This window comes from Notolepis coatsorum, assembly GCF_963971535.1.
Source record: "Notolepis coatsorum genome assembly, chromosome: 4".
Classification (NCBI taxonomy): domain Eukaryota; kingdom Metazoa; phylum Chordata; class Actinopteri; order Aulopiformes; family Paralepididae; genus Notolepis; species Notolepis coatsorum.
In genome coordinates this window covers 69,668,522-69,691,941 of record NC_140168.1, presented here as the reverse complement: position 1 = coordinate 69,691,941, position 23,420 = coordinate 69,668,522, and the positions used below count along the sequence as shown (strand labels likewise).

General features: G+C 43.1%; 2 protein-coding genes across 2 annotated transcripts in view; both read left to right on the top strand.

Moving 5' to 3' along the window:
- LOC311226373 (uncharacterized protein) overlaps positions 1-9,794 on the top strand; it is a 42,677-nt gene extending 32,883 nt beyond the window's left edge. The window contains exon 2 of the mRNA XM_084311803.1: positions 6,025-9,794. Within this exon, the coding sequence (XP_084167929.1) occupies positions 6,025-7,046 (1,022 nt within the window). The 3' untranslated portion in view covers positions 7,047-9,794. The remainder of the gene's footprint in view (positions 1-6,024) is intronic.
- Positions 9,795-13,880: 4,086 nt separating this feature from the next.
- On the top strand, positions 13,881-23,155 carry LOC311226548 (uncharacterized protein; the record flags this gene model as incomplete). The annotated part of the gene is made up of 2 exons (XM_084311968.1): positions 13,881-14,166; positions 21,600-23,155. 2 exons carry the CDS (start codon positions 13,881-13,883, stop codon positions 23,153-23,155), a joined length of 1,842 nt encoding a protein of 613 aa, XP_084168094.1.
- Between the last annotated feature and the right edge of the window lie 265 nt (positions 23,156-23,420).

The following is a 23,420-nucleotide window of genomic DNA, read 5'->3' as shown; positions in this document are numbered from 1 at the left end:
GTTTCAGTGCAATTAGACACTGCCGTGCCGGCGATGACAGGGGGCGGAGCGACGAGCGATACTATTGGAGACAGAACACAGCGGAGCCAGAACACAGAGGCTGCCCGCGATAATAATAATCACTTTATTTGGGCTGACAGAGCCACAGAACAACTGCGATTTGTCAAATGAATTAGGTATATTGTTAGTAAGTTAGCCATGTAATAAGCGGGATAATGTATAGCGCTGCACTGACAGCGGAGCCAGAGGCTGCCCGCGATAATAATAATCACTTTATTTGGGCTGACAGAGCCACAGAACAACTGCGATTTGTCAAATGAATTAGGTATATTGTTAGTAAGTTAGCCATGTAAGTAAGGGATAATGTATGGCTACGAGGTCATTGTCGCAAAATAATTGACCGACACGGAGTTTAAAATACCGAGGAGCCGCGCCGAGGTGTTTTAAACGTAGTGAAGGTCAATTATTTTGCGACAATGACCGAGTAGGCTATACATTATCCCGCTTATTACATGGCTAACTTACTAACAATATACCTAATTCATTTGACAAATCGCAGTTGTTCTGTGGCTCTGTCAGCCCAAATAAAGTGATTATTATTATCGCGGGCAGCCTCTGGCTCCGCTGTCAGTGCAGCGCTATACATTATCCCGCTTATTACATGGCTAACTTACTAACAATATACCTAATTCATTTGACAAATCGCAGTTGTTCTGTGGCTCTGTCAGCCCAAATAAAGTGATTATTATTATCGCGGGCAGCCTCTGTGTTCTGGCTCCGCTCGTCGCATACGGCAGTGTCTAATTGCACTGAAACAGTGTGTCAGTGGGCTTGATTGCGAACAGCTGCGCTCTGCGGTCATTATTGAAAAATCTGCGGTCAGTCAGGGGGCTATTGACCAATCACAAGCAAGCATTTCGGCGAATGTGAAAACGCCATGTAATAATAAGCGGGATAATGTATAGCCTACTACTCGGTCATTGTCGCAAAATTATTGACCTTCACTACGTTTAAAACACCTCGGCGAGGCGCCTCGGTATTTTAAACTCTGTGTCGGTCAATTATTTTGCGACAATGACCTCGTAGCCATACATTATCCCTTACATATTCCACCTGCTGGCTGGGAAGAGTACTCTTCTTCCAGTTCACAGCGAAGCCCAGACTGGACAGGTGTTCCACCACCCACCTGGTCTGGGACCTGGCTGCTTCCTCCGACTGGCCAAGGACCAGTATGTCTTCTAGGTAAAATAATATTCCTATTCCCTGTTGTATACATTATTTATTACAGTGAGTAATCAGGCACTGTAAAATATATGACATCAAAAGGGTTTCCGTAGTAGTTCAGCAGAAACTCAACACAAGGCAAACTAGAGACATCTGCAGGATGGGAGGCGCGCTAGAAATACCGCTTAGAGAAAATCTTCACACATCCACTGGAAAAAAAGCATTATGCTATAGATACATTTTTATGTAGAGTAATTAAAAAATATATAATACACCCACAGAGCTTTTAGAAAAGTGTGGAATAAAAGTATTGCTTTTCCCCAAAACAAATGATTGATTAATGAATTGATCTTTTTAAAAGTGGATCCAAAATTAATGTCGTTGTTTACATGTGTTGCAGGCATTTATCCTCTCCCTACTTCCCATTTCTCCATAAATGACATGTGAGTGCTCTGATGCGACATCTAGTGGCTGAATGTTATCTTTAAGAATCAATCAATATAATTGTTCTTCCTTCATTTTTCCCAGTCCCAGAGTGTTTAACCCTTTCACTGCCAACCAGTGTGGCAGTGAAAGGGTTAACCTGCTGTTGTGTGGCAGTGAAAGGGTTACCCTTCTGTGTATTGTCGCAGTGAAAGGGTTAACCGTTTGGTAGTGCGGCAGTGAAAGGGTTAATGTCCCTGTTCACTAGAACATTTGATTATCTGAAGATAAAGCCTGTTTTTTGGACCTGCATTCAGACCAAACTTTTTACAACAATAGGTAGTAGTTGATATGGACGGGGGGAGTATTATTTTGTACACAACCTAGTAAACGTGGTTAATGTGTGCCCCATGGAGGACCAGGGAGGTACCAGGGCATCCCCAGGAATGTTGTGTTTGGACTGCCTGTCTGAAGCAGGCTGGCTCTGAACCCGACCAGAACTCCCACCACTGCATCAACTACAATATTAGCAAGTATTTCATACCACAGATTTTCACCTGGATTCACCTGATCTATTTATTTCATGATAAAGATTAAATGTGTTTGTGTTATACAAAAGTTAACGTGCAAAATATATGTATTTTAAAACCCCCACCAACAGGTGGTGCCCTTCTATACCGTCATGTAACCGACGGGCGTCTCGGCGACCCGGAAGTGGTCCGCGTAGTTCTTAGTCTTGCGTTCTCGTGTTTTGATTTAGAACAAAAAGGCAAAATGCGTAGAAAACGAACGAAAATGTCCAAAGCTGAAGCGCTGAGAGTGTCTGTAAACGAGAGATTAAGTGCCGCTGCCGACGAGATATTCGTGCTAATCGAACAACAAGGAGGACCGTCTGAAACCCAGCAGCTGAGACAGTTGGTTAATGAACGACTAATCGCGGCTGCCGACGAGATATTTAGGATTTTTGAAAAAACTGTAGCAGAATATGAAGATAAAGTATTTTGTTCAGAAAAAGAAATGGAACGCCGACGCGGGTTGTTGGATGTGGTTCTCAACCCTGGCATCAAGAAGTACAAATCAGGTCTATGTTGATTGATTTATTGATTGATTGAAAACTTTATTAACAGATTGCAGAATGGGTACAGTACAGTACAGCTCAATACATACAATTGTTAAGGGGATGCAGACCAGAGAAAGACTTTCGTCTTGTTTACATCAGGGTCCCCCATTTTCAATTCATCATAACATATATGACATGACATACAGACAGACAGTATTGCTACATCTATACATTTATGACATACCAGATTTGCAAATACAGTACTGTTTGTGATACAAAAAGAGTCCAGAAAAGAGAGTATACATTTGACGTAGAAACTGTACATTGGAAGAGGTTGGGTAGGTGGGGGGGGGGGGGGCTGTACATTGGAGGTGGTTGGGTGGGCGGGGTGGGATACAAGATACAAGATAGATACAAGAGTTTTATTTGTCACAGCATACAGGTATACAGTGAAATGCGGGGGGTCTCGCCCGCAACGATGTGCATAATACAAGTAATAATATAATATAAGAGTCCAACCAATAGAGCGACAGTGCAATAACAGGTAAACAAAGTAGGCATATCGGTATCTGTACATTCTTAAAGTGATCCTTCCTTCTGTAAAGTGTCCGTAGTGTGAGCGTGCTCATGTTAAAGTGGCTGCTAGTGTGTGAGCGTGTACAGTGTGTGTGTTGTGTGTGTGCTCATGTGTGCTTGTGCGTGGAGAGTTCAAGGCTCTGATGGCCTGTGGGAAGAAGCTAAGCCTAAGTAGGGGGGGGGGGGGGACACTGTACAACTGTACAAGCAAAACTGTACATTGGAATATTGACAACCATACTTGGTAATTTACTATACATTGGAGGGGGTTGGGTTAGGACATTTACAGGGACCAGTTTCGAATTGCAGTCTCCCGTAGGTGTTCTTTGAGAGTGTTTTTGAAAGTGGGTAGTGATTCACATTCCTTTACAGCTTTGGGTAGGGCGTTCCACATTGATGTGGCATAATTGCGAAACGTGTTTAGTCCCTTGTTTGAGCCGAATCTGGGTTTAACATGATTTGTGGAGCTCCCTCTGGTGATCGTGGTATTCACTGACCTTTGGGAAGTATTTTGACATGTACATGGGTACCTTGGTCGTGTAGTGTATCTTGTAGACCAGGCCCATTGCAAGTTGCTGTACTCTGTCGTACACGGTCTACGCAAACGGTCTATGATTGGGGTGAGAAGTGTCCTTGACAATGCTGCATGCCTTCCTTCCTCAGACACCGATTGTGATGGATAGACTCAATAGTAGGGAGTGATGCATTGGGCAGTTTTCACCACCCTCTGTGCAGTGTTTTCCGGTCAGCGGTACCAGGCTGTGATGCAGTAATGCGTCACTCAGTCTCTATGTGTGTAGCTACTCACCCAATAATGAATTGCTGTGACTTGGGGTCAGCTCTTATCATACAATATCAAATTCCTTTGGAAGTTCTGGCAGAAAACATTTACATTTACATTTACATTTAGTCATTCAGCTGACGCTTTTATCCAAAGCGACTTACAAGTTGTGAAAAACAAGGTGGTGTGATCTTCCCTGCGCCGTCCTCATGGTCTACCAGTGGTGCCCAACCAGTCGATCGCGATCGACCGGTAGATTGCGGGCTGATTTCAAGTAGATCTCGATTAATACAATTCTATTATTATTATTATTATTATTATTATTATTATTATTATTATTATTATTATTATTATTATTATTATTATTATTATTGTTATTGTTATTGTTATTATTATTATTATTATTTATTATTATTATTATTTTTTGCAAAATCAAGTCTGCCTCTCCTTGTTAACTACAACAAGCAATGCTGTTTGTTATTTAAGATGAGGTCGGACTCTGCACTGACATATTTGTGTTCATTATGCTGCTTTTATAAAGCCTCAAATGACGGCTTACAATATACAATTTTGGCTGGTAGCTCTCGGCTAGGTGGTAAATTAAAAAGTAGATCTTGGTTCAAAAAAGGTTGGGCACCGATTGCAGTGGCTGTTCTACCTCAAACTGGATCTGAGCACCACAGGCGCGATGGATTCTGCTCTACACCGTCCTCAGTTTGACCTACAGCGTCTAACCATACCCGCTCTATTTCAACTGGATCTGAGTGGTTCTCCTGCCCTCTGGGGAGAGTGACCTTGAGCCATCATCTTATTTTTCATACCAGCATATATATATAATACATATACATACCAATTATTAATCACTTGTTCTATTTATCTATCATCCATAGGATAGCAACACCATCTGATGGGGGATCCCCTTTGAATTGCCCATCTGAGGTTTCTCCCCCTTTTTTCCTATTGCTAGGTTTTAGGGAGTTGTTCCGTATCTTCATTGGGGAAAGTCTGGGACTGGGGTTGTTGCAAAATTGTGGATTTTGTGGTGTTTTTATTGTGGATTTATTGTGATGTTTCTTCTTGATCAGTGAAGCCCACGGAGGCAATTCCTTGTGATTTCGGGCTATAAATCAATTTGATTTGAAATGTTTTTTTTTCTTAAATGGATAGTAAACACAGCTTAACAGGGTAGACAGTGACATAAAGCCCACAGTTAGTCACTAATTAATTGTCAATGGACCAACTCCAAAAAGTGGCATCACTTTCTACATTATATGTAATAATAACATCACAAATACTTTTATTTCCAGCTCAGTTGTTTGTTTTTATATATTGACTTTATTTCAATTATCTCTATTAATTTGTGTTATTTTTCCCCTATAGGGGTAACATACATACATTACATTCATTGCTATATAATCCAGCTCATACATACCTGTACACATACTGCCCTACAAAGACAAAAAGCAATGACATCAGGCTTGACTCTGCAAGGCAGCACCCACACAGCTGTACACGGCTGAGTATGTACATACACAACATACATATATACATACATACATATGCAGGTAGAGTTTTATAGGGATGTTTTAGGGGAACGATTGCAACAATGATTGAACAATTGCAACAATTTTGAATTGGATATGGCAAAGTTGTTTGAGAGAGTGTAATGCCAGATTTAATTCAGAATCAAGAAAACCTTTATACATTAATAGATGTATAAATGATTCAATTATTATTCCCATCCTGCCTACTCCCGTTGATTTCTTTCTCTATCCCGTCCTAATCACAGGATTGATAGTGAAATGGACTCCTGTCCCAAAGGAATCCTGGCCAGATGTCAGACTATTTGAGAGGCCACAAAACTCAGAAATCAACCAAATCAAAACGTGGGCAAATTTTAAGTGTTTTTGCAGAATTCCAGACTAAAAGGTTCCCCTCTAACACTGTTTCCTCCTCTCAGAACCCCCCCAGCCCCCTGAGCAGACCCAGGGTGAGGAGGAGAGCGAGGCCGACTGTCTACCCAGCACCTCAGCTCCCCAGCGGAAGGAAACGGACCCTGATGCAGAGGACTGTGTACCAGGACACGCCAGTGAGTGCGGGCCGCTCTCATCGTACGTCTCTGAGGCTGACAGCGAGGACCTGGACAGTAAGCACCTGGACAGCGAAGACCTGGACAGCGCAGAGATGGGAGGTTTAAGGACGTCAAAGCGGACAAAGAGGACAGTGAACGGACGAGGCCTCTGTGTCCGAAAGATACGTAGAAAGTCGGCCCAGGCCACGCCTCACTGCTGCAGGGTGTGTGGGAAGTATTTCCAGGGGAAGGGCTTTTTGATGAAGCATGCGGCGAAGCACACAGCTGACCCAGGATGTCTCTGTGGTTTCTGTGGCGAGCGTTTAGAGTCAACGGAGTGCTTAAGGCTTCACCTACAGACTCACAGAGAGACCAGCAGGACGTGCCAGCTTTGCAATAAAACATTTCTGTCGATACCGGCGCTGGAACTACATATGAGGATCCATACGGGGGATAAACCGTACATCTGCGGCATTTGTGGCAAAGAATTTAACCAGGAAATACATCTGAAAATACACATGAGGATTCACACGGGGGAGAAACCCTTCACCTGCGGCATCTGCGGCAAAGTCTTCAGACAGAAACACACCATGGAGATACACGTCCGCTTCCACAGGAAGGAGAGGGTGTATCTCTGCCAGGTGTGCGGGAAGGGATTCATGCAGGACGTCGACCTGAAGAGGCACATGCTGGTTCACACAGGGGAAAAACCCTACCTCTGCCCTGTTTGTGGTAAAACGTTTCAAGCCAAAAGATCCATGAATTTACACATTATGGTTCACACAGGGGAAAAACCCTACACCTGCCCTGTTTGCGGTAAAGATTTTCAAGCCAAGAGATCCATGAATTTACACGTTAAAGTTCACACGGGGGAGAACGAGAGTCTTCAGACAGATTTCATACAACTGTAGGTGTGGTGGGAAGGAAGCTGCCTGTGTATTTCTAGAGCCATTGAGTTCCACTAGTAATATTACTCCCAGTAAGTGAAAAACTGAAAATTTTCTTCAAATAGGAAGTTTGAAATAAGTATTCCTTTATTTCCCATATCCCTCTCCAATCAGTATAAAGATACATTTCCTTTTAGTGTAAGTAGAACAGAGGGGCAGGTATGTAGGAATGGGAAGAACGTGATTTTAGTCCCATTACACAAGGAAATAACTAGGGGTGCACCAGGTTATGTAAGGGATAATGTATAGCTACGAGGTCATTGTCGCAAAATAATTGACCGACACAGAGTTTAAAATACCGAGCCGCCTCGGCGAGGTGTTTTAAGCGTCAGTGAAGGTCAATTATTTTGCGATGATGACCGAGTATAGCTATACATTATCCCGCTTATTACATGGCTAACTTACTAACAATATACCTAATTCATTTTACAAAATCGACAAGACGAGATAAAATGCAGACGCAGTTGTTCTGTGGCTCTGTCAGCCCAAATAAAGTGATTATTATTATCGCCGGCAGCCCGGCAGGTGTGTCTAATTGCACTGAAACAGTGTGTGTCAGTGGGGCTTGATTACTCCAGCTGCGAAAAACAATAATCACCGGTGGTTTTCGAAAAATAATTCACTGCTGTCGGGGGCTATTGACCAATCACAATCAAGCATTTCGGCGAATGTTAAAACGCCATGTAATAAAATAGAAATTTTTTGACAAGGTAACGCTCTCTAATAGAGACGAATGTATTATATCTCAATAATTTTTGTCCAATGACCCCAAAATGACAATCGGTCGATACTCAAAGTCCAGGTGTCGGTATCCGGCTGAAAAAGTCGGATCAGTCCATCCCTATAAATAACTTTATTCATACAATGAATAACTAAGTAACACGGTGTCATAGATGTGAAGCACTTTACCCAAAGTGCATTTCCTTTGAGCCACCACTAGGGGACAGATGAGTGAGTTACTGGTTGATTAACCTCGTTCCCAGTTTTATCTCCGTGAGATAAAGCCTGGTAAAGAACTACTGCCAAAAGTGTCTATGGGGTAGAATTTCCGGTGTATGTACTTCCCCTGGAAGCTGCCTCCGAACGGACCAAACTTTTCCAGAATCCTGTCGACAAACAAGCTAGAACGTCCCGGTCATGTAGTAAATTCTTCAGGCAAAGCCGTTGCAGTGGCTTAAACAAGGAAATGTTGTGCACTTCACACGTTTCTATAATTGTTGTCGAAAACCGTTTAGACACTTTAGGAGGCATATCTTGTCCAGCCTACTGATTGATTTAATTATGTACATTGTGCTTTTATTTGGGACAGTGGAGAATTTCTAGTTGGATGTCTGAAAGGAAGACGACACCGCAGAACATCTGATGTAGTAGAGCCCCGGGCCAGTGTACAAGTCTCCATGGTACTGATCACCGGTTTATCCAGAGTTCACCAGTCACTGCCGTACGTCAGGATTACTGAATGTCACCAACAGTGACCAATGTTAACTTTAAATATTTCCAGAAAACGTTTGAGTTCCCCTGCTGCGAAACAAACCCACGATGCTCACATGGGAGGCAAGTGCCTTTACCTCAAGACTACCAAGACACACTTTTCTGATAGCCTCGCCCAAACCCTAACTCTAACCTTAACAACACTGTTACCTTAAACTAACCATAAATCAAAATTTCTATCTTAACCATAATCGTTATGTTGAAACAAATGATCATCATAGTATTGCTTAGTGATGCACGATATATCGTCCGCCGATATAATATCACCCGATATGGCAGTTTTTTTTACACCGGTCCGATATCAAGATAGGGCCGATATGAACCGATATTAATTTTCTTTTTTTCTTTTTTTATCTTTTTTCTTTTTCTTTACTTGTTTTGGCCTTAAATAGTTTCAAATATCAGTCATTTCTGAAAATAGGTTACAAAAGAACAAAAAAAAGCATTTCGGAAAATAGCTCTTTATTTGATTATCATAAAAAAGTTTTCTATACAGAGACATCTGTAAATATCGGTATCGGGGGGCGCCCCAGTGGCGAACCACATAGCGCGCTCAGCCGCGACACGGCCGACCCGGGTTCGACTCCCGAACCCGTCGTTATTTGCTGAATGTCTTCCCCCCACTCCGTCTCCCATTCCTCATCTGTCTCTCCCTACTGGACTGCCCAGTAGAAATAAAGCGATAAAACTCCAAAAGAAAATCTTAAAAAATATATATATATCGGTATCGGACAGAACAGCAATATTAATATCGGTTATCGGTATCGGCCACAATTTTCACATCGGTGCATCACTAGTATTGCTGTATTTGTATCAGGGTGGAGTTAGTGGTGAGAGCGTGAGAGCACTCGCCTGCGACCACAGTCGTTGTTGGTTTGAATCCCTGTCACACAGTTTGTTTTGTACTTTCGCCGATGCGAAATGTAAATATATTACTTGTACAATAAGTAAATATATAACTTATATTACTGGCTATAACATAACGTACATTATGTACTTTTTTCCTGTGGTCGATTAGTACTTTGTTTTACGTTTTCTGATGAGACTGTTGAATCTGTAGAACTGGCACCTGAGGCTCTGCTAAATGAGATGCATTTGTTTGTTTTTGCTGTTTTGTTTGTATGTGCTGGTAGATTTGGGTGAGTGAGCTTCAGAAACAACAAGGAGAGGAGATACTGTTCTACTCTATTATTATTATCATCATTATTATTACTATTTCTATTATTATCTTTTCATCCTGTACCCCCCCCCCCCCCCTCCCCATACTGCTATGACACCTGAATGTCCCCAAGGGGATTAATAAAGGAACACTTGACTTGACTGCTGCTGATAGGAAGCATCTCACTGGGAAGTCAATTTAATAAGCTTTATTGGCTAGGTACCTTTCTGGATATATTGCCAAAGCTTTGGTCAATCAACCAATAATTAATTGATACAATCTAAATAATATAGAAATAAAGAAAATTAAGTCCTAATGATAGAAATGGGAATAGTGTAATTCACAATGGGGGAAAATGCTAATATTAGCAACTGTTTGAGAATGAATGATGAGAAAAGAGGTTAATGTAAATTATTAATATATATAAATATATACTGTATGTATATATATATATATATATATATATATATATATATATATATATATATATAGATCAAAGTATACATATAATAAAAAGTATTCACTGGGTCACAATAATACAGTAGTATTGAATCACAATAGAATTAGATCAAATAACTCAAGATTTTTCTGCAAACAAAGTATTTATATTCACTTTAGTTTGACTCATCTCAGGCTACTAACTAACCAATAAGTACATATTGGACAGCTCTGTTAACTGTTCTGTCCTCACCCATCAATATTATCAATTTATTTATCAACAATAAGCATAAAAGCACATAAAGTCACACAGCAAATAAAATCAACAATAAGACAACAAGGCAAGGCAATGAGCAATAATAACAAATCAATTCAAACACGTATACAACTTGATTGACAAAGGTTGGAGATCAAGGTTTTAAACTCTTTTAGGACTGTTGGAGTTCATTCTATGAGCTAAGGGCATCATAGCCAAATGCAGATTTACTCTGTTCCGAACAAACTCTGGGGACCTTCATTTGCAACCTGCAATTGCAACTACATCATCGCTGCTACATCTAAACCTGTACCGGTGGAAAGGTTAAGCCAACCGATTTCTCTGAAACTGAGTGTCTTGAGTTGAGTGTCTTGCTTTCAGGGAGTGAATCAAACCTAACACCTCTACACATACAACTCATTAAAGGGATCTCTGCTTTGCTTAAGATGGTCTGAAGATGATCCAGAAGCAGAAGAAACAGAAGATGTTCCAGAAACAGAAGATGATCCAGAAGCAGAGCTCCACCCATAAACATTGTACACACAATAATACAGTATTTCTTGTGTGACCAGGATTCAAACCATGCAGTCATAATCAGAATGGCGTCACATGGCAAAGACATCAGGGAGGGGCAATGGTGGCCTAAAGGTTAGAGAAGTGAGCTTGTGATGTGGGCAGGAACGAATCTGGCCAGGGAAGTAAATGAATAACGCTCTCCCGTCCCTCGATACTAACCGCTGAAGTGCCCTTGACCAAGGCACTTAAGATAAGATAAGATATTCCTTTATTGATCCCCTTCGGACATCATAGGGGGGGGGGGGTACAGGTATGGGCAGGGTAATAGTAGAAAGACATAAATATAGGCAATAAATTGAGATCTGAATATAAACAAGATACAAAATAAAAGCTTAACCCCCCAGCTGCTCCAGTGGAGCTGCTCAGTGGCCAATAGTGTCAGGCTGTGGTTGTACTGGGCAGCTGTTGCCACATCCCTCCAACAGAATAAAAGAGACTTGTTTATTTTATACCCATGTTCATTAAGATTAGATTAAAATGTATTGTCATTATACAGCACAAGTACAGTACAATGAAAATAAGTTTGGCATCCAACCAGAGTGCACATGTAACAGTAAAGTACAATGTACAAGTGATTAAACTGGATACAAATAAATGAGTACTACTGACTAGTACTGAGTAATAGTGCTAATCAGATTTCTGTACAGTGATACAGGTATACAGACACTTCAAGTCAAGTCAAGAGTTTTATTTGTCACAGCATACAAGTATACAATGAAATGCGGGTGGTCTTGCCCGCAACGATGTGCAATACAGTAGTACAACATATAATAGAATCCAATAAAACAACATTGTGCAATAAACAGGTAACATAGTGGGGCATCTCGGTATTTGTACATACGTTATTTACAGAGCATGGAGGACATGCTAGGTCCTTTGGTAGTGCAATACACTGTTACTGTTGCTATACTATTTTTAAAGTGACCTTTCCTTTGTGGCCATAAGTGTGGGCGTGTGCAGCATGAGTGTGTGCTTGCTCATGTTAAAGTGGCTGCTAGTGTGCGAGCGTGTACAGCGTGCGTGTCGTGTGTGTGCTTGTGTGTGGAGAGTTCAGTGTTTCTGTGGCACTCAGTGTTCAAGGCTCTGATGGCCTGGGGGAAGAAGCTGAGCCGAAGCCTCTCTGTCCTAGTAGCTGGGGTTCGCAGGCGTCTGCCTGACCTCAGCAGCTGGAACAGGCTGTTATTGAGGTGGTGAGGGTCTTTCATTATTCTGCAGGCTCTGGATTTGCACCTCTTGTTGTATAGAACCTGCAGGGGAGGTAGTGCGATACCCGTGGTACGCTCGGCTGAGCGCACCACTCTCTGTAGGGCCTTCTTGTCCTGTGGCGTGCTGTTTCCATACCAGGCAGTGATGTTTCCAGTCAAGATGCTCTCTACAGCTCCGGAGTAGAAGGACTGGAGTATCTTCCCAGATACTCTGAGACTTCCTACACTATGGTAGGAAGTCACACTGGCCAGTGGTTTAACTGTTAAGAGTAGGTAAGGGATATGTACAGATATATATATATATATATATATCTATACAGGTATGTAAAAAGGATTATATGCAGGTATATTCAGACAAATGTGGATACATATGTATATGGTAAGTATTACAAAAAATATATATACAGCATTATTGTACATGTTATCATACAGATATGGGTTATTATGCAGGTGTATAAATAGATATATAAAGGATTATATACAGGTATATTCAGACAGATGTGGATAATAATGTTGCTGTATATACCATATATATATATAGTATATGGTATATACAGCATTGTTGTACATGCTATCATACAGAGTTATATGGGTAGACTAGGTTGAGGTACGTACATAGTTATGATTACAGTGTACAGCAGTTGTAGACAGTGAAGGCAGGTAGGCAAGTTGCTCAATGTGGATTTTGGTACTCAAACGTCGTATTAAAAATAGTTTGTGTTGGCTTTGTATATGGACCAGATTTTTCACTGAAACAATTCACCTGTAATCTGTGTTAATTTCCCTCATCACACTTCCCATTCATTATGATCATATTATATTGTATAGAAATCAAATTGTGCTAGCCATCAACACTGAAGAAGGAACACATTGGTTCTGAAACATGTATGTATCCGGCTGCAATTAAAATTTGAAACCTGAGAGTGCTGGTCCGGCTTCCTGCTTTATTCTACATTTATCTTCGGGATTGCAGCACCCAGTGTCAACTATTGTGAGCGCGGTCTAACTTGACTTGTAAATCCTCCCATTTGACCTGACACTTACTTTGCATGAGGAGAGTATGGTTCATTTTGAACAAAATCTTTGAACATCACTTTAGGTATACGTTCATACGGCAATCTTTAGTGCTTTATTCTGATTTATTGCTCAGATAAAAAAAACTGTTGGCTGTTATCCAATATCAGATTCCAGTGTGAACTGGTCATGCTCCTGAACTGACCCACATGCGCAAATGAACAATAATGATGATGGTCATAAACATGAAGGACACTGAACTCACAGTTTATGGTTTAATCTACAAGTTGAATGCAGTGGAGGCCAGCTAAAACAAATCAGACCTGTATCTGATGTAGGACCACGTATGAAAGTGGCCCAAATCAGAATTGAAAAGATCAGATTACATTTCATTTGTGCTGTTCACATCGTTCTGCTCACAGATCTGAGTCAGATTTGGGGAGTATAGTAGGGCCACTTTTGCCTCCAGTCTGAACGTCCTGACCCCCCTGAAGTATGTGCACTCCACACAGACAGGTGGCGCTCTTTGCACCCTCGCAACTTTACGTCGTGCAAGGAATTCACGTTGGTCCGGAACCGAGTCGTGTTGTTTATGTCCCCCGGTTGAAGCTCTTTGTCTGGACAAAGAAGACAAACGTTTCTCACATTTCCGAACGAAAATGTCTCAAATACAGGCTCTCAGAGTCTCGGTAAACGAGAGAATATGTGCCGCCGCGGCGGAGATACTCGTTGTTATTGAGAAACGGGTTGAGGTGACGGAGCTCCACGTGTTGAGGGTGTCGGTTAATGAACGACTGGTCGCGGCGGCTGAAGAGATACTGAGGCTGTTCGAACAAACAATAACAGAATATGAGGAGAGATGCTGTCGCTCGGAGCAGGAGAACTGTCGCCAGAGGAAGTTGCTGGACATAGTGTTGAAGCCAGAGATCAAGTTACACAGAGCAGGTTCGTACATTTAAATGGTTATTATTCAGAGATGTTTTAATGTCCGTTGTTGGTGACACCAGGGCCTTTTCAAGTTCAAAATGTATTGTCATCATTATCCACAAGTGCAGTACAACACAAAGAAGTTTGGCATCCAACCAGAGTGAAAATCTAACAGTAAAATGCAATAGTAATACAATGTACAGGTGATTAAACTGGATATAAAAATATACATTATTACTGAGTAATAGTGCTAATTGTGTATTATTATTTTTAGTATTATTGTACAGTGACACAGGTATAAATTCGTATTATATGACTGATTTTGCACTCGGTGACAGTTAGGGAAATTTTTTAACATCAGCGTTCAACCCAGATTCGGCTCAAACAAGGGACTAAACACGTTTCGCAATTATGCCACAACAATGTGGAACGCCCTACCCGGCTACCCAAAGCTGTAAAATAATGTGAATCCCTACCCACCTTCAAAACCGCTCTGAGGCTGCAATTCAAAACTGGCCCCGGTAAATGTCCAAACCCCCCTACCCCCTCCAATGTACAGTTTAACTTTCTTCCCCCTCAAATGTATATATTCTCTTTTAGAAACTCTGTCTGTAAATAAACAGTACTGTATATTTGTATGTCGTGTATGTCATAAATGTTATGATGAATTGAAAATGGGGGACCCTGATGTAAGACAAAAGTCTTTCTCTGGTCTGCATCCCTTTAACAATTGTGTGTATTGAGCCGTACTGTATTGTTTGTACCCATTCTGCAATCTGTTAATAAAATGTTCAATCAATCAGCGCTCGGTTGCTATGCGTGAAATGTTCCAAGACGAGACCCGAGTGACTCCTGCCGATCCGTCGTCCAAAAGGGGATGGGCGGAGATCTGAGACCTGGACAAGGAAGGAATGACAGCTAAAACCTTGTCTTGTGCTTTTTCCAGTGCATTCCTCTGACCAAAACCAAACCAAGACCAAGTGGTTTGGAGACCAGACTCATCTGTATGAGTATGGGCATGGTAATAGAAGAAATACATAAAGATAGGCAATAAAATAAAATATGAATATGAGAAACATAAACCAAACAATATGATTAAATCTGAATATAAAAATATGAGAAAAATAAACTGTCTAAACTATAAAATCTTATCTTAACCCTTTCACTGCCACACTACCAAACTGTTAACCCTTTCACTGCGACAATACACAGAAGGTTAACCCTTTCACTGCCACACAACAGCAGGTTAACCCTTTACTATCACACTACAGACGGTAACCGTAATACAAATATGAGAAAATTAAACCGTGTAAACAAAGATGAGGGTCTGTATGCCCTATCGGTTATATTATATAAGAAGAAGAAGAAGAAGTCTTTATTTGTCATGCAGTTTAACACACATGCGAGATGGGCGACACACAGGAACACACGCATGCATTGGGTCGCCGATGAAATGTCTCTCTGCACTTGACCCATGCCGGAAGCAGATAGGGGCCTGCGGCGTGGGGCCTCACCCCAGGGATCAATCCAAGTGATCCTGTCCGCCTTCGTCAGGGAATGCGATAGCGTTAGCAATCTGTTTTTCCATTGGGTTTATGATTATCTTATCAGGAGGGGAAACCCTTGCGAGCACGGGGAGAACATGCAAACTCCACACAGAAAGGCCCGGGAGATACCCCACCTGGGTACCTGGCAATGCGGAAACCTGGTCGCCAAGCGGGAATCGAACCCTGGACCTTCTAGCTGTGAGGCGACAGTGTTACTACACAAAAATAGACAATAAAGAAAATGTAATCTGAATATACTATGAGTAAAGTAAACAGTAGACACAAGGTGCAGGTGATGGTCTGTACCCTAAATGACATAATAGATGTTATAGTATACGTTTTGTAATGCACTGCAATTATTGTATTTTAATCTTCACGAAGATAGAATCCATCCCTGCAGTATCTGACACTGCTTTCTGTGTGACACCACCTTGGTCTCCAGCGGGGGCTCTCTCACTACTCTGTTAGAGGAGATCAGAAGTCCTGGTGTTGGTGCTGAGCCAAACCATGGAACACTGGCATCCTAAGTCATGAAGAACATGGCTTTCCATGCTATTATCCACGGGTCCATTCAGAAGAGGCTTGGGCGATAGGAGGATATTATCCTTATTAGGCTTAGGTGAGCCTTTTTTCTTGCCTTCATGTGAAGTTAAAACTAAGTTAAATCTAGCCTAATATAGGTGCTGTCTGCACGTTCAGTTTATAATAATAATAATAATAATAATAAACTTTATTTGTATAGCACCTTTCATACAGAAATTGCAGCTCAAAGTGCTTCACAACAGAAAAAAGACACATGAGCACATAAAGTGCAGACATATAAAATCACAGTTTTTCACATTAGGATCTAGCATCCCAACAGGCCACCTTGTTTATAGTTTGATTCAGTTTAAAAAATTGACAACAATAAAAAAGAGTAAGATAGAATAGACAAAGTGAAATAGTGCAGTGCAATAAGTAGTAGAATAGACATGAAATGAGCACATGTATAAAGTGCAGACATAAAATCACAGTTTTTTACAGTGCAATAAAATAGTTCTGGATTACTGTTTAACAGTTTAAAGTCCTCTTTACCTTCTCTGTTTGGTATCCACAAAAAACCTGACAGTCTTCACTCCTGTTTGATACCCATTTTGACCCTTCGAACCTCCCACTCAGGGCAAACCTCCCTCTCAGGGCGCAGTTCCTTCTCTCGGGGCGCAGTTCTAGGCCTGGGTCCTATAATGTCTGATTTACACGCTTAATAACACTTTTAGCACCCTTGGTCGCGTAAAGGAAAGAGGGATAATAGTGAGGTTTATGGAGTACTTTGAAAGAACAGATGGGAGCGGGGAATGTTTGGTGTGTGTTTGTGTGTGCGTGCAGGGCACGAAATTAACTTTTTGACTCACCGGCCAGTGGCGGGTAGATGGGAAGAATCTACCCGCCAAGCATATTTCTTACCTGCCAACTTTTTTTTGATTAAAAAAATTATAATTATTATTTTATATAAAAAATATTTTTTTTAATAAAATATATATATTATATAATCATACTTGTAGTTGTATTATCTGCGAGACATCGCCACCTCGCTGTCTGCAAACAGCTCCACTGTCTGTGTGTATACTCGAGTGGCCTCCAGCTCCAGCAAGGATTCTCCGGCGCTGCAGCTGGCCCCTAAACTCTACATTCAGCATGAAAGGATTCTCCTGCGCTGCAGCTGGACCCTATTCAGCAGCCCTAATGCGATGTAAGCCAGGGGCTCGAATACGCATGTTGTAGGACATTGATGTCAGGAGCTATCTGTAGGGACAACACCTCTGAACTATTTAGTTTACTGGGACATTTCGTAGTGACTAGTGAGCTAACGTGGGCTAACATGAGCTACCTAGCCAACGGAGGTATTATGCACTGGACACTTGCTGGAGCAGTTGTTGATGTCGGGAGCTATCAGTAGCTAGCCGGCTGGATAACGTTACACAATGCCTCATGTATTAAACTAAAAGTTAATAGTTGACTGGGTCATTTTGTAACAGTAGCTAACATTAGCTCACAGAGGTCCCTCTGACTAGACTAATGTCACGGTGACTGTCCGAGGCAATACTCTGTTTACATGCAGCATACAGAAACAGGTGCGGGAGGGGTAGGAGCAGCAGTGCGGGGTGCGCTGCATGTCTGTGCTGAGACAGCGAGTGAGAACTGCGCTAAGAATTGGATCATGATTTTCGGTTTTCACATGACTATTATTGCCCGCCACACGGCGGGCAGACCTCTCAGTGGGAGGCGCCAAACGTAAAAACTGCTCGCCAATGGCGGGTGGCGGGCTTTAATTTCGCCCCCTGTGTGCGTGTTTGTGTGTACACTGCCCACACTCTGTGTCGGAGTCACTCTGTGTGTGTATGTGTGTACGCTGCCCGCAGTCACAGTATTTTACAAATTAGCGCTTTTTATTTGAATGTGGGCACTGATATGTGAAAATTAACTAAATGGGTTTTAATTATATTTATATATAATAATAAATTAATTAAAAAAGCATACACCGGTGGGCAAGTAATTTACGGTGGATGTCTGCGGTAAGTATATTATGAATCACATGGTGGATGTCTGCGGTAAGTCTATTATGAATCTAGTCTATAGTCTGTATCTCTCTTTCCCTTTCTCTCTTGCTTCACAGCATTGTTGTATTAAAAAAGTAACATGATGTGAGCCACACGCAGGGGGCGAAATTAAAGCCCGCCGCCCGCCAGGGGCGCTCAGTTTTTACCTTTGGCGATTGCCACTGAGAGCCCTGCCCGCCGTGTGGCGTGTGGACGTGTAGTTCATAACGATACTCTTATTTTGAAAATCTGTGCGGGTCTCATTTCCGGCCCAAGCGCAGCTAGAGTCATAATATCGATGGCTCCGGCAGTTAGCAGCATTCGGTTCGTATGATATTCTTATTTTGAAAAAAAACGTGGCAACGAGTCATATCCGCCCAGCCGGGCCAGCCCTGCAGCGGGATACTATTGGCTTCTGCTCGTATCAACACAGAGCGGCCCGCAGCTCTAGTGCCACTGCTAACGTTAAGCTCTCAGAATGGTAGCAGCTCGCCCGCAGCATCTAGTGCTAACGTTAAGCTGTCAGAATGGTAGCAGCTCGCCCGCAGCTCTAGTGCTAACGTTAAGCTCTCAGAATGGTAGCAGTCTGCTCTAGTCTAGATCGGACCTCCATGAGCTGCATAATACCTCCGTTCCCTCGTTAGCTAGCTCGCGTTAGCTAGCTCAAGTTAGATCGATCTGTCCCAGTAAACTAAATTGTCTTAACGTTATCTACCGGGCTAGCAGTAGCTACAGATAGCTCCTGATATCAATGTCTTATAACATTGATTGAATGCGTATTCTAGCTGAGGGCATGTTGAATGTGATTTGACAAAATAACCGTAACGTTAAAAATAGGTCCAGCTGCATCGCCGGAGAATCCTTGCATGCTGAATGTAGGGTCTAGCTGAATATAGGGTCTAGCTGCAGGGCCGGAGAATCCTTGCTGGAGCTGGAGGCTACTCAAGTATACACACAGACAGTGGAGCTGTTTGCAGATAGCAAGCATTTTGACTTATTGCGTGGTGGCGATGTCTCGCAGATAATACAACTACAAGTATGATTATATAATATATATTTTATTTAATTTTTTTTTATATAAAATATATTTATATATATTTTTTAAATTTTGGCAGGTAAGAAATATGCTTGGCGGGTAGACTCTTCCCATCTACCCGCCACTGGCCGGTGAGTCAAAAAGTTAATTTCACTCCCTGGCCACACGTTCTGACCCTGTGTGTAACGTTACCGCATGTAGCCTGACTTAGTGGGGAAAGTGTAGGGAAGATGACTGCTCTCGTTCGCAAAATAATGTAAACACTCCTAACAACGTGACAGAGGTGGAACTCCGAGTCCCTCCTATGGTGACCACCTAGCTCTCCAAACTGTGCAACGTAAAATACGGTCAACCGTAGGAACAAACGACTCCACGAGGCACAGACAATTTTAATCAAGGTTTAAGCACATTGGATTCACAATATACAATGTTTGGTGAGGGGATAGTTCTATGCACTGACCACAGAAATGTAGGATAGTTCAAGGCGGCTGGGTGGCGCAGCGGACTAAGCGCTCGTCACCAACGCAAGAGACACTGGTATCGAATCCGGCTGTCAGCGTTGCCTCCGGCTTGGCCGGCCGTCATACTGGCTCGATTGGCAGAGTCAGCGGGAGGGAAGCCGGTGGGTGGGTCCGGGTCGTTGTAAACAGCGACTCCTACACTTCGGTCGGGGCGCCTGCACAGTCAGCGAGGGAAGGATCTGGAGGGAGGTAGTGTGACCTTCCACACGTTACACTCTCTCAGTGAGAGTCCACGCTGCCAGGTGAAAAGAAGTGGTGGGCTGGGTACACATGTGTCGGAGGAAGCATGTGATAGTCTCCGCCCTCCCAGACCGACGGTAGGGGGTAGAGTGCGCAACGACCAGGAAGGGGATTGGGAATTGGCATAGCGACTAACATTGGGAGGGGGGAAAAGATAATAAATAAATTAATTTTTTTTGGATAGTTCTATGTACTGACTACATGTAGTATAGTTCTATGCACTGACCACAGACATGTAGGATAGTTCTTCTATGTACTGATCATAGACATGTAGGATAGTTCTATGTACTGACCAGACATGTAGGATACTTCTATGTACTGACCAGACATGTAGGATACTTCTATGTACTGACCACAGACATGTAGGATAGTTCTATGCACTGACCACAGACATGTAGGATAGTTCTATGTACTGACCACAGACATGTAGGATAGTTATATGTACTGACCACAGACATGTAGGATAGTTATATGTACTGACCACAGACATGTAGGATAGTGCTATGTATTGACCACAGACATGTAGGATAGTTCTATCACACTGATCACAGACATGTAGGATAGTTCTATCACACTGACCACAGACATGTAGGATAGTTCTATCACACTGACCACAGACATGTAGGATAGTGCTATCACACTGACCACAGACATGTAGGATAGTTCTATCACACTGACCACAGACATGTAGGATAGTGCTATGTACTGACCACAGACATGTAGGATAGTTCTATGTACTGACCACAGACATGTAGGGTAGTGCTATGTACTGACCACAGACATGTAGGATAGTTCTATCACACTGACCACAGACATGTAGGATAGTTCTATGCACTGACCACAGACATGTAGGATAGTTCTATCACACTGACCACAGACATGTAGGATAGTGCTATGTACTGACCACAGACATGTAGGATAGTGCTATGCACTGACCACAGACATGTAGGATAGTGCTATGCACTGACCACAGACATGTAGGATAGTGCTATGCACTGACCACAGACATGTAGTATAGTGCTATGTACTGACCACAGGCATGTAGGATAGTGCTATGTACTGACCACAGACATGTAGGTTAGTGCTAGTATGTACTGACTGACCACAGACATGTAGGATAGTTCTATGTACTGACCACAGACATGTAGGATAGTACTATGTAATCAAAATGCTTGGATCTTTCCCTGAGATTGTAAAGTTAACTTTGTAGCAAAGTCTGTGTCCAGCTAGGACAACCACAATAATACTTACGGTAATTTTTCTAAATAAAAGCTGCCACATATGTCTTCAACTTTATTTTGGGACGATAATATTATTTATTTTACTTAACCTCTTAACGTTCCAACGGCCCGCCTGCGTAATTGAAATGGATTTATCACACAGCCCTGGTGGTACTAGAATTGGAGGTTACTCTATTTTTGCACTTGTCATAAGACACTTGGGATAAGAGCGTCTGCTAAATGCATTCTAATACAATTTAATAAAATATAAATGTTGAAATTGCGCTTTTCGCATTTTACTTTCCCTTCAGAACACCGGAAGCCTTCTGCAAAGACCCACCGCGTCTCGGTGAGAGAGTCCGGCTCGCTGCCCAGCACCTCGGCCACACAGAGGGGGTCAGAAGCTGGCGGTCCAGGCCATAGAGAACCAGAACCAACCACCGGTGATGTGGAACTAACTATGGACTTCCAGCCCCAAACGGACTGCAACAGCGACTACCAGGACATCTCCTCTGACGGATCTGAACACGAGGGAGAGGACGCCGACGGGGACTGGAAGGAGACCGTAGCGCGTCGGGCGGGTCCGGGCGCGCCGAGACCACTGAGGAAGATGGCGGCCAAAGGGGGAGGCCTCAACGCCAGGAAGAGACGGAGGAAGATGCAGCAGGCCGCCTCTCAGTCCTGCAAAGTGTGCAGAAAGGTTTTCCGGGGAAAGGGCTACTTGTTGAAGCATGCTGAAATGCATTTGCAGGATGCAGAGAGTCTCTGTGGTTTCTGCGGGGAGAGTTTAGAGTCCGCGGACAGTTTGAAGAGTCACCTGCAGTCCCACAGAGAGAGCAGCAGAATGTGCGGGTTCTGCGGCAAGACGTTCCAGTCGATCGTGGCCCGGGAGTTGCACATGAGGCTCCACACGGGGGAGAAACCATACAGTTGTGAATTCTGTGGCAAAAAGTTCAGCCAGAAAGGAAACCTGCATTCGCACATTCAAACTCACGCGAAGGAGAAACCACACAAATGCACTGAATGCAACAAGGAGTTCTTCCACTCGGGTTCCCTGGAGCGACACGTGACCGTCCACGCGCGGGCGGGGTCCAGCAGGTGTGACGTCTGCGGGGAGGTGTTCGCTAAAGGATACCATTTGAAAAGACACATGAAGGTTCACCACGCGGCCGGCGTCGCCGACAAGAAGAGCAGGAGGCCGGGCGGGGAAGGCTTGCCGGCCTCCCACTGCTGTAAAGTGTGCCACGAGGCGTTTCACCGAAGAGTCTTCCTGGTGAAGCACGTGGAAACCCATCTGAAGGAGGCGGAATGCCGCTGCGGTCTGTGCGGACACCATTACGAGTCGGCGGAGAGTCTGATACTGCATCTGCAGTCTCACAGGGAGCTGAACAACACGTGCGACATCTGCGGGAAAGTGTTCCCGGCGCACGCGTCGCTGGAGATGCACATGCGGGTTCACACGGGGGAGAAACCGTACACCTGCGGCGACTGCGGCAGGGGGTTCAACCAGAACGGGAACCTGAAGACGCACATGAAGATCCACACGGGCGAGAGGCCGTTCGCGTGCACCATTTGCGGCAAGGGGTTCACTCAGAAACAAACTCTGGAGACGCACGTGAGGTTCCACAAGGGAGAGAGGATCTTCCTCTGTCAGATCTGCGGAAAGGGATTCATGCAGGACATTGACCTGAAGAGACACATGCTGATCCACACGGGGGAGAAACCGTACTCCTGCACATTTTGTGGCAAATCTTTTCAGGCAAAAAGATCATTGAATTCCCACGTGAAAGCTCATATGATGGAGAAAGCCGACACGTCACACCTGAGAACCAATGACAGTCTCCATACAGGCTTCATACAGCTGTAGAGTTTGTCTAGACAATGAGAATACTTAAGATTGGGACTGGTCAGGGTGGGGGGGGTTCATGATATTCTGAAAAACTGTTTCCGTTATCGATATATATTATATCAAGATATCTGCTTAGGTTTGGAAAGTCACATGTTGGAATAATCAATCGTTGTTCATGATAGGTTATATATGTATTGTGATTAGGCCTGCCGCGATAAGCAATAAATCAATTAATCGGCGCGATAATTAAAATGAATGCAATGATTTTGACGGGCGCGATTAA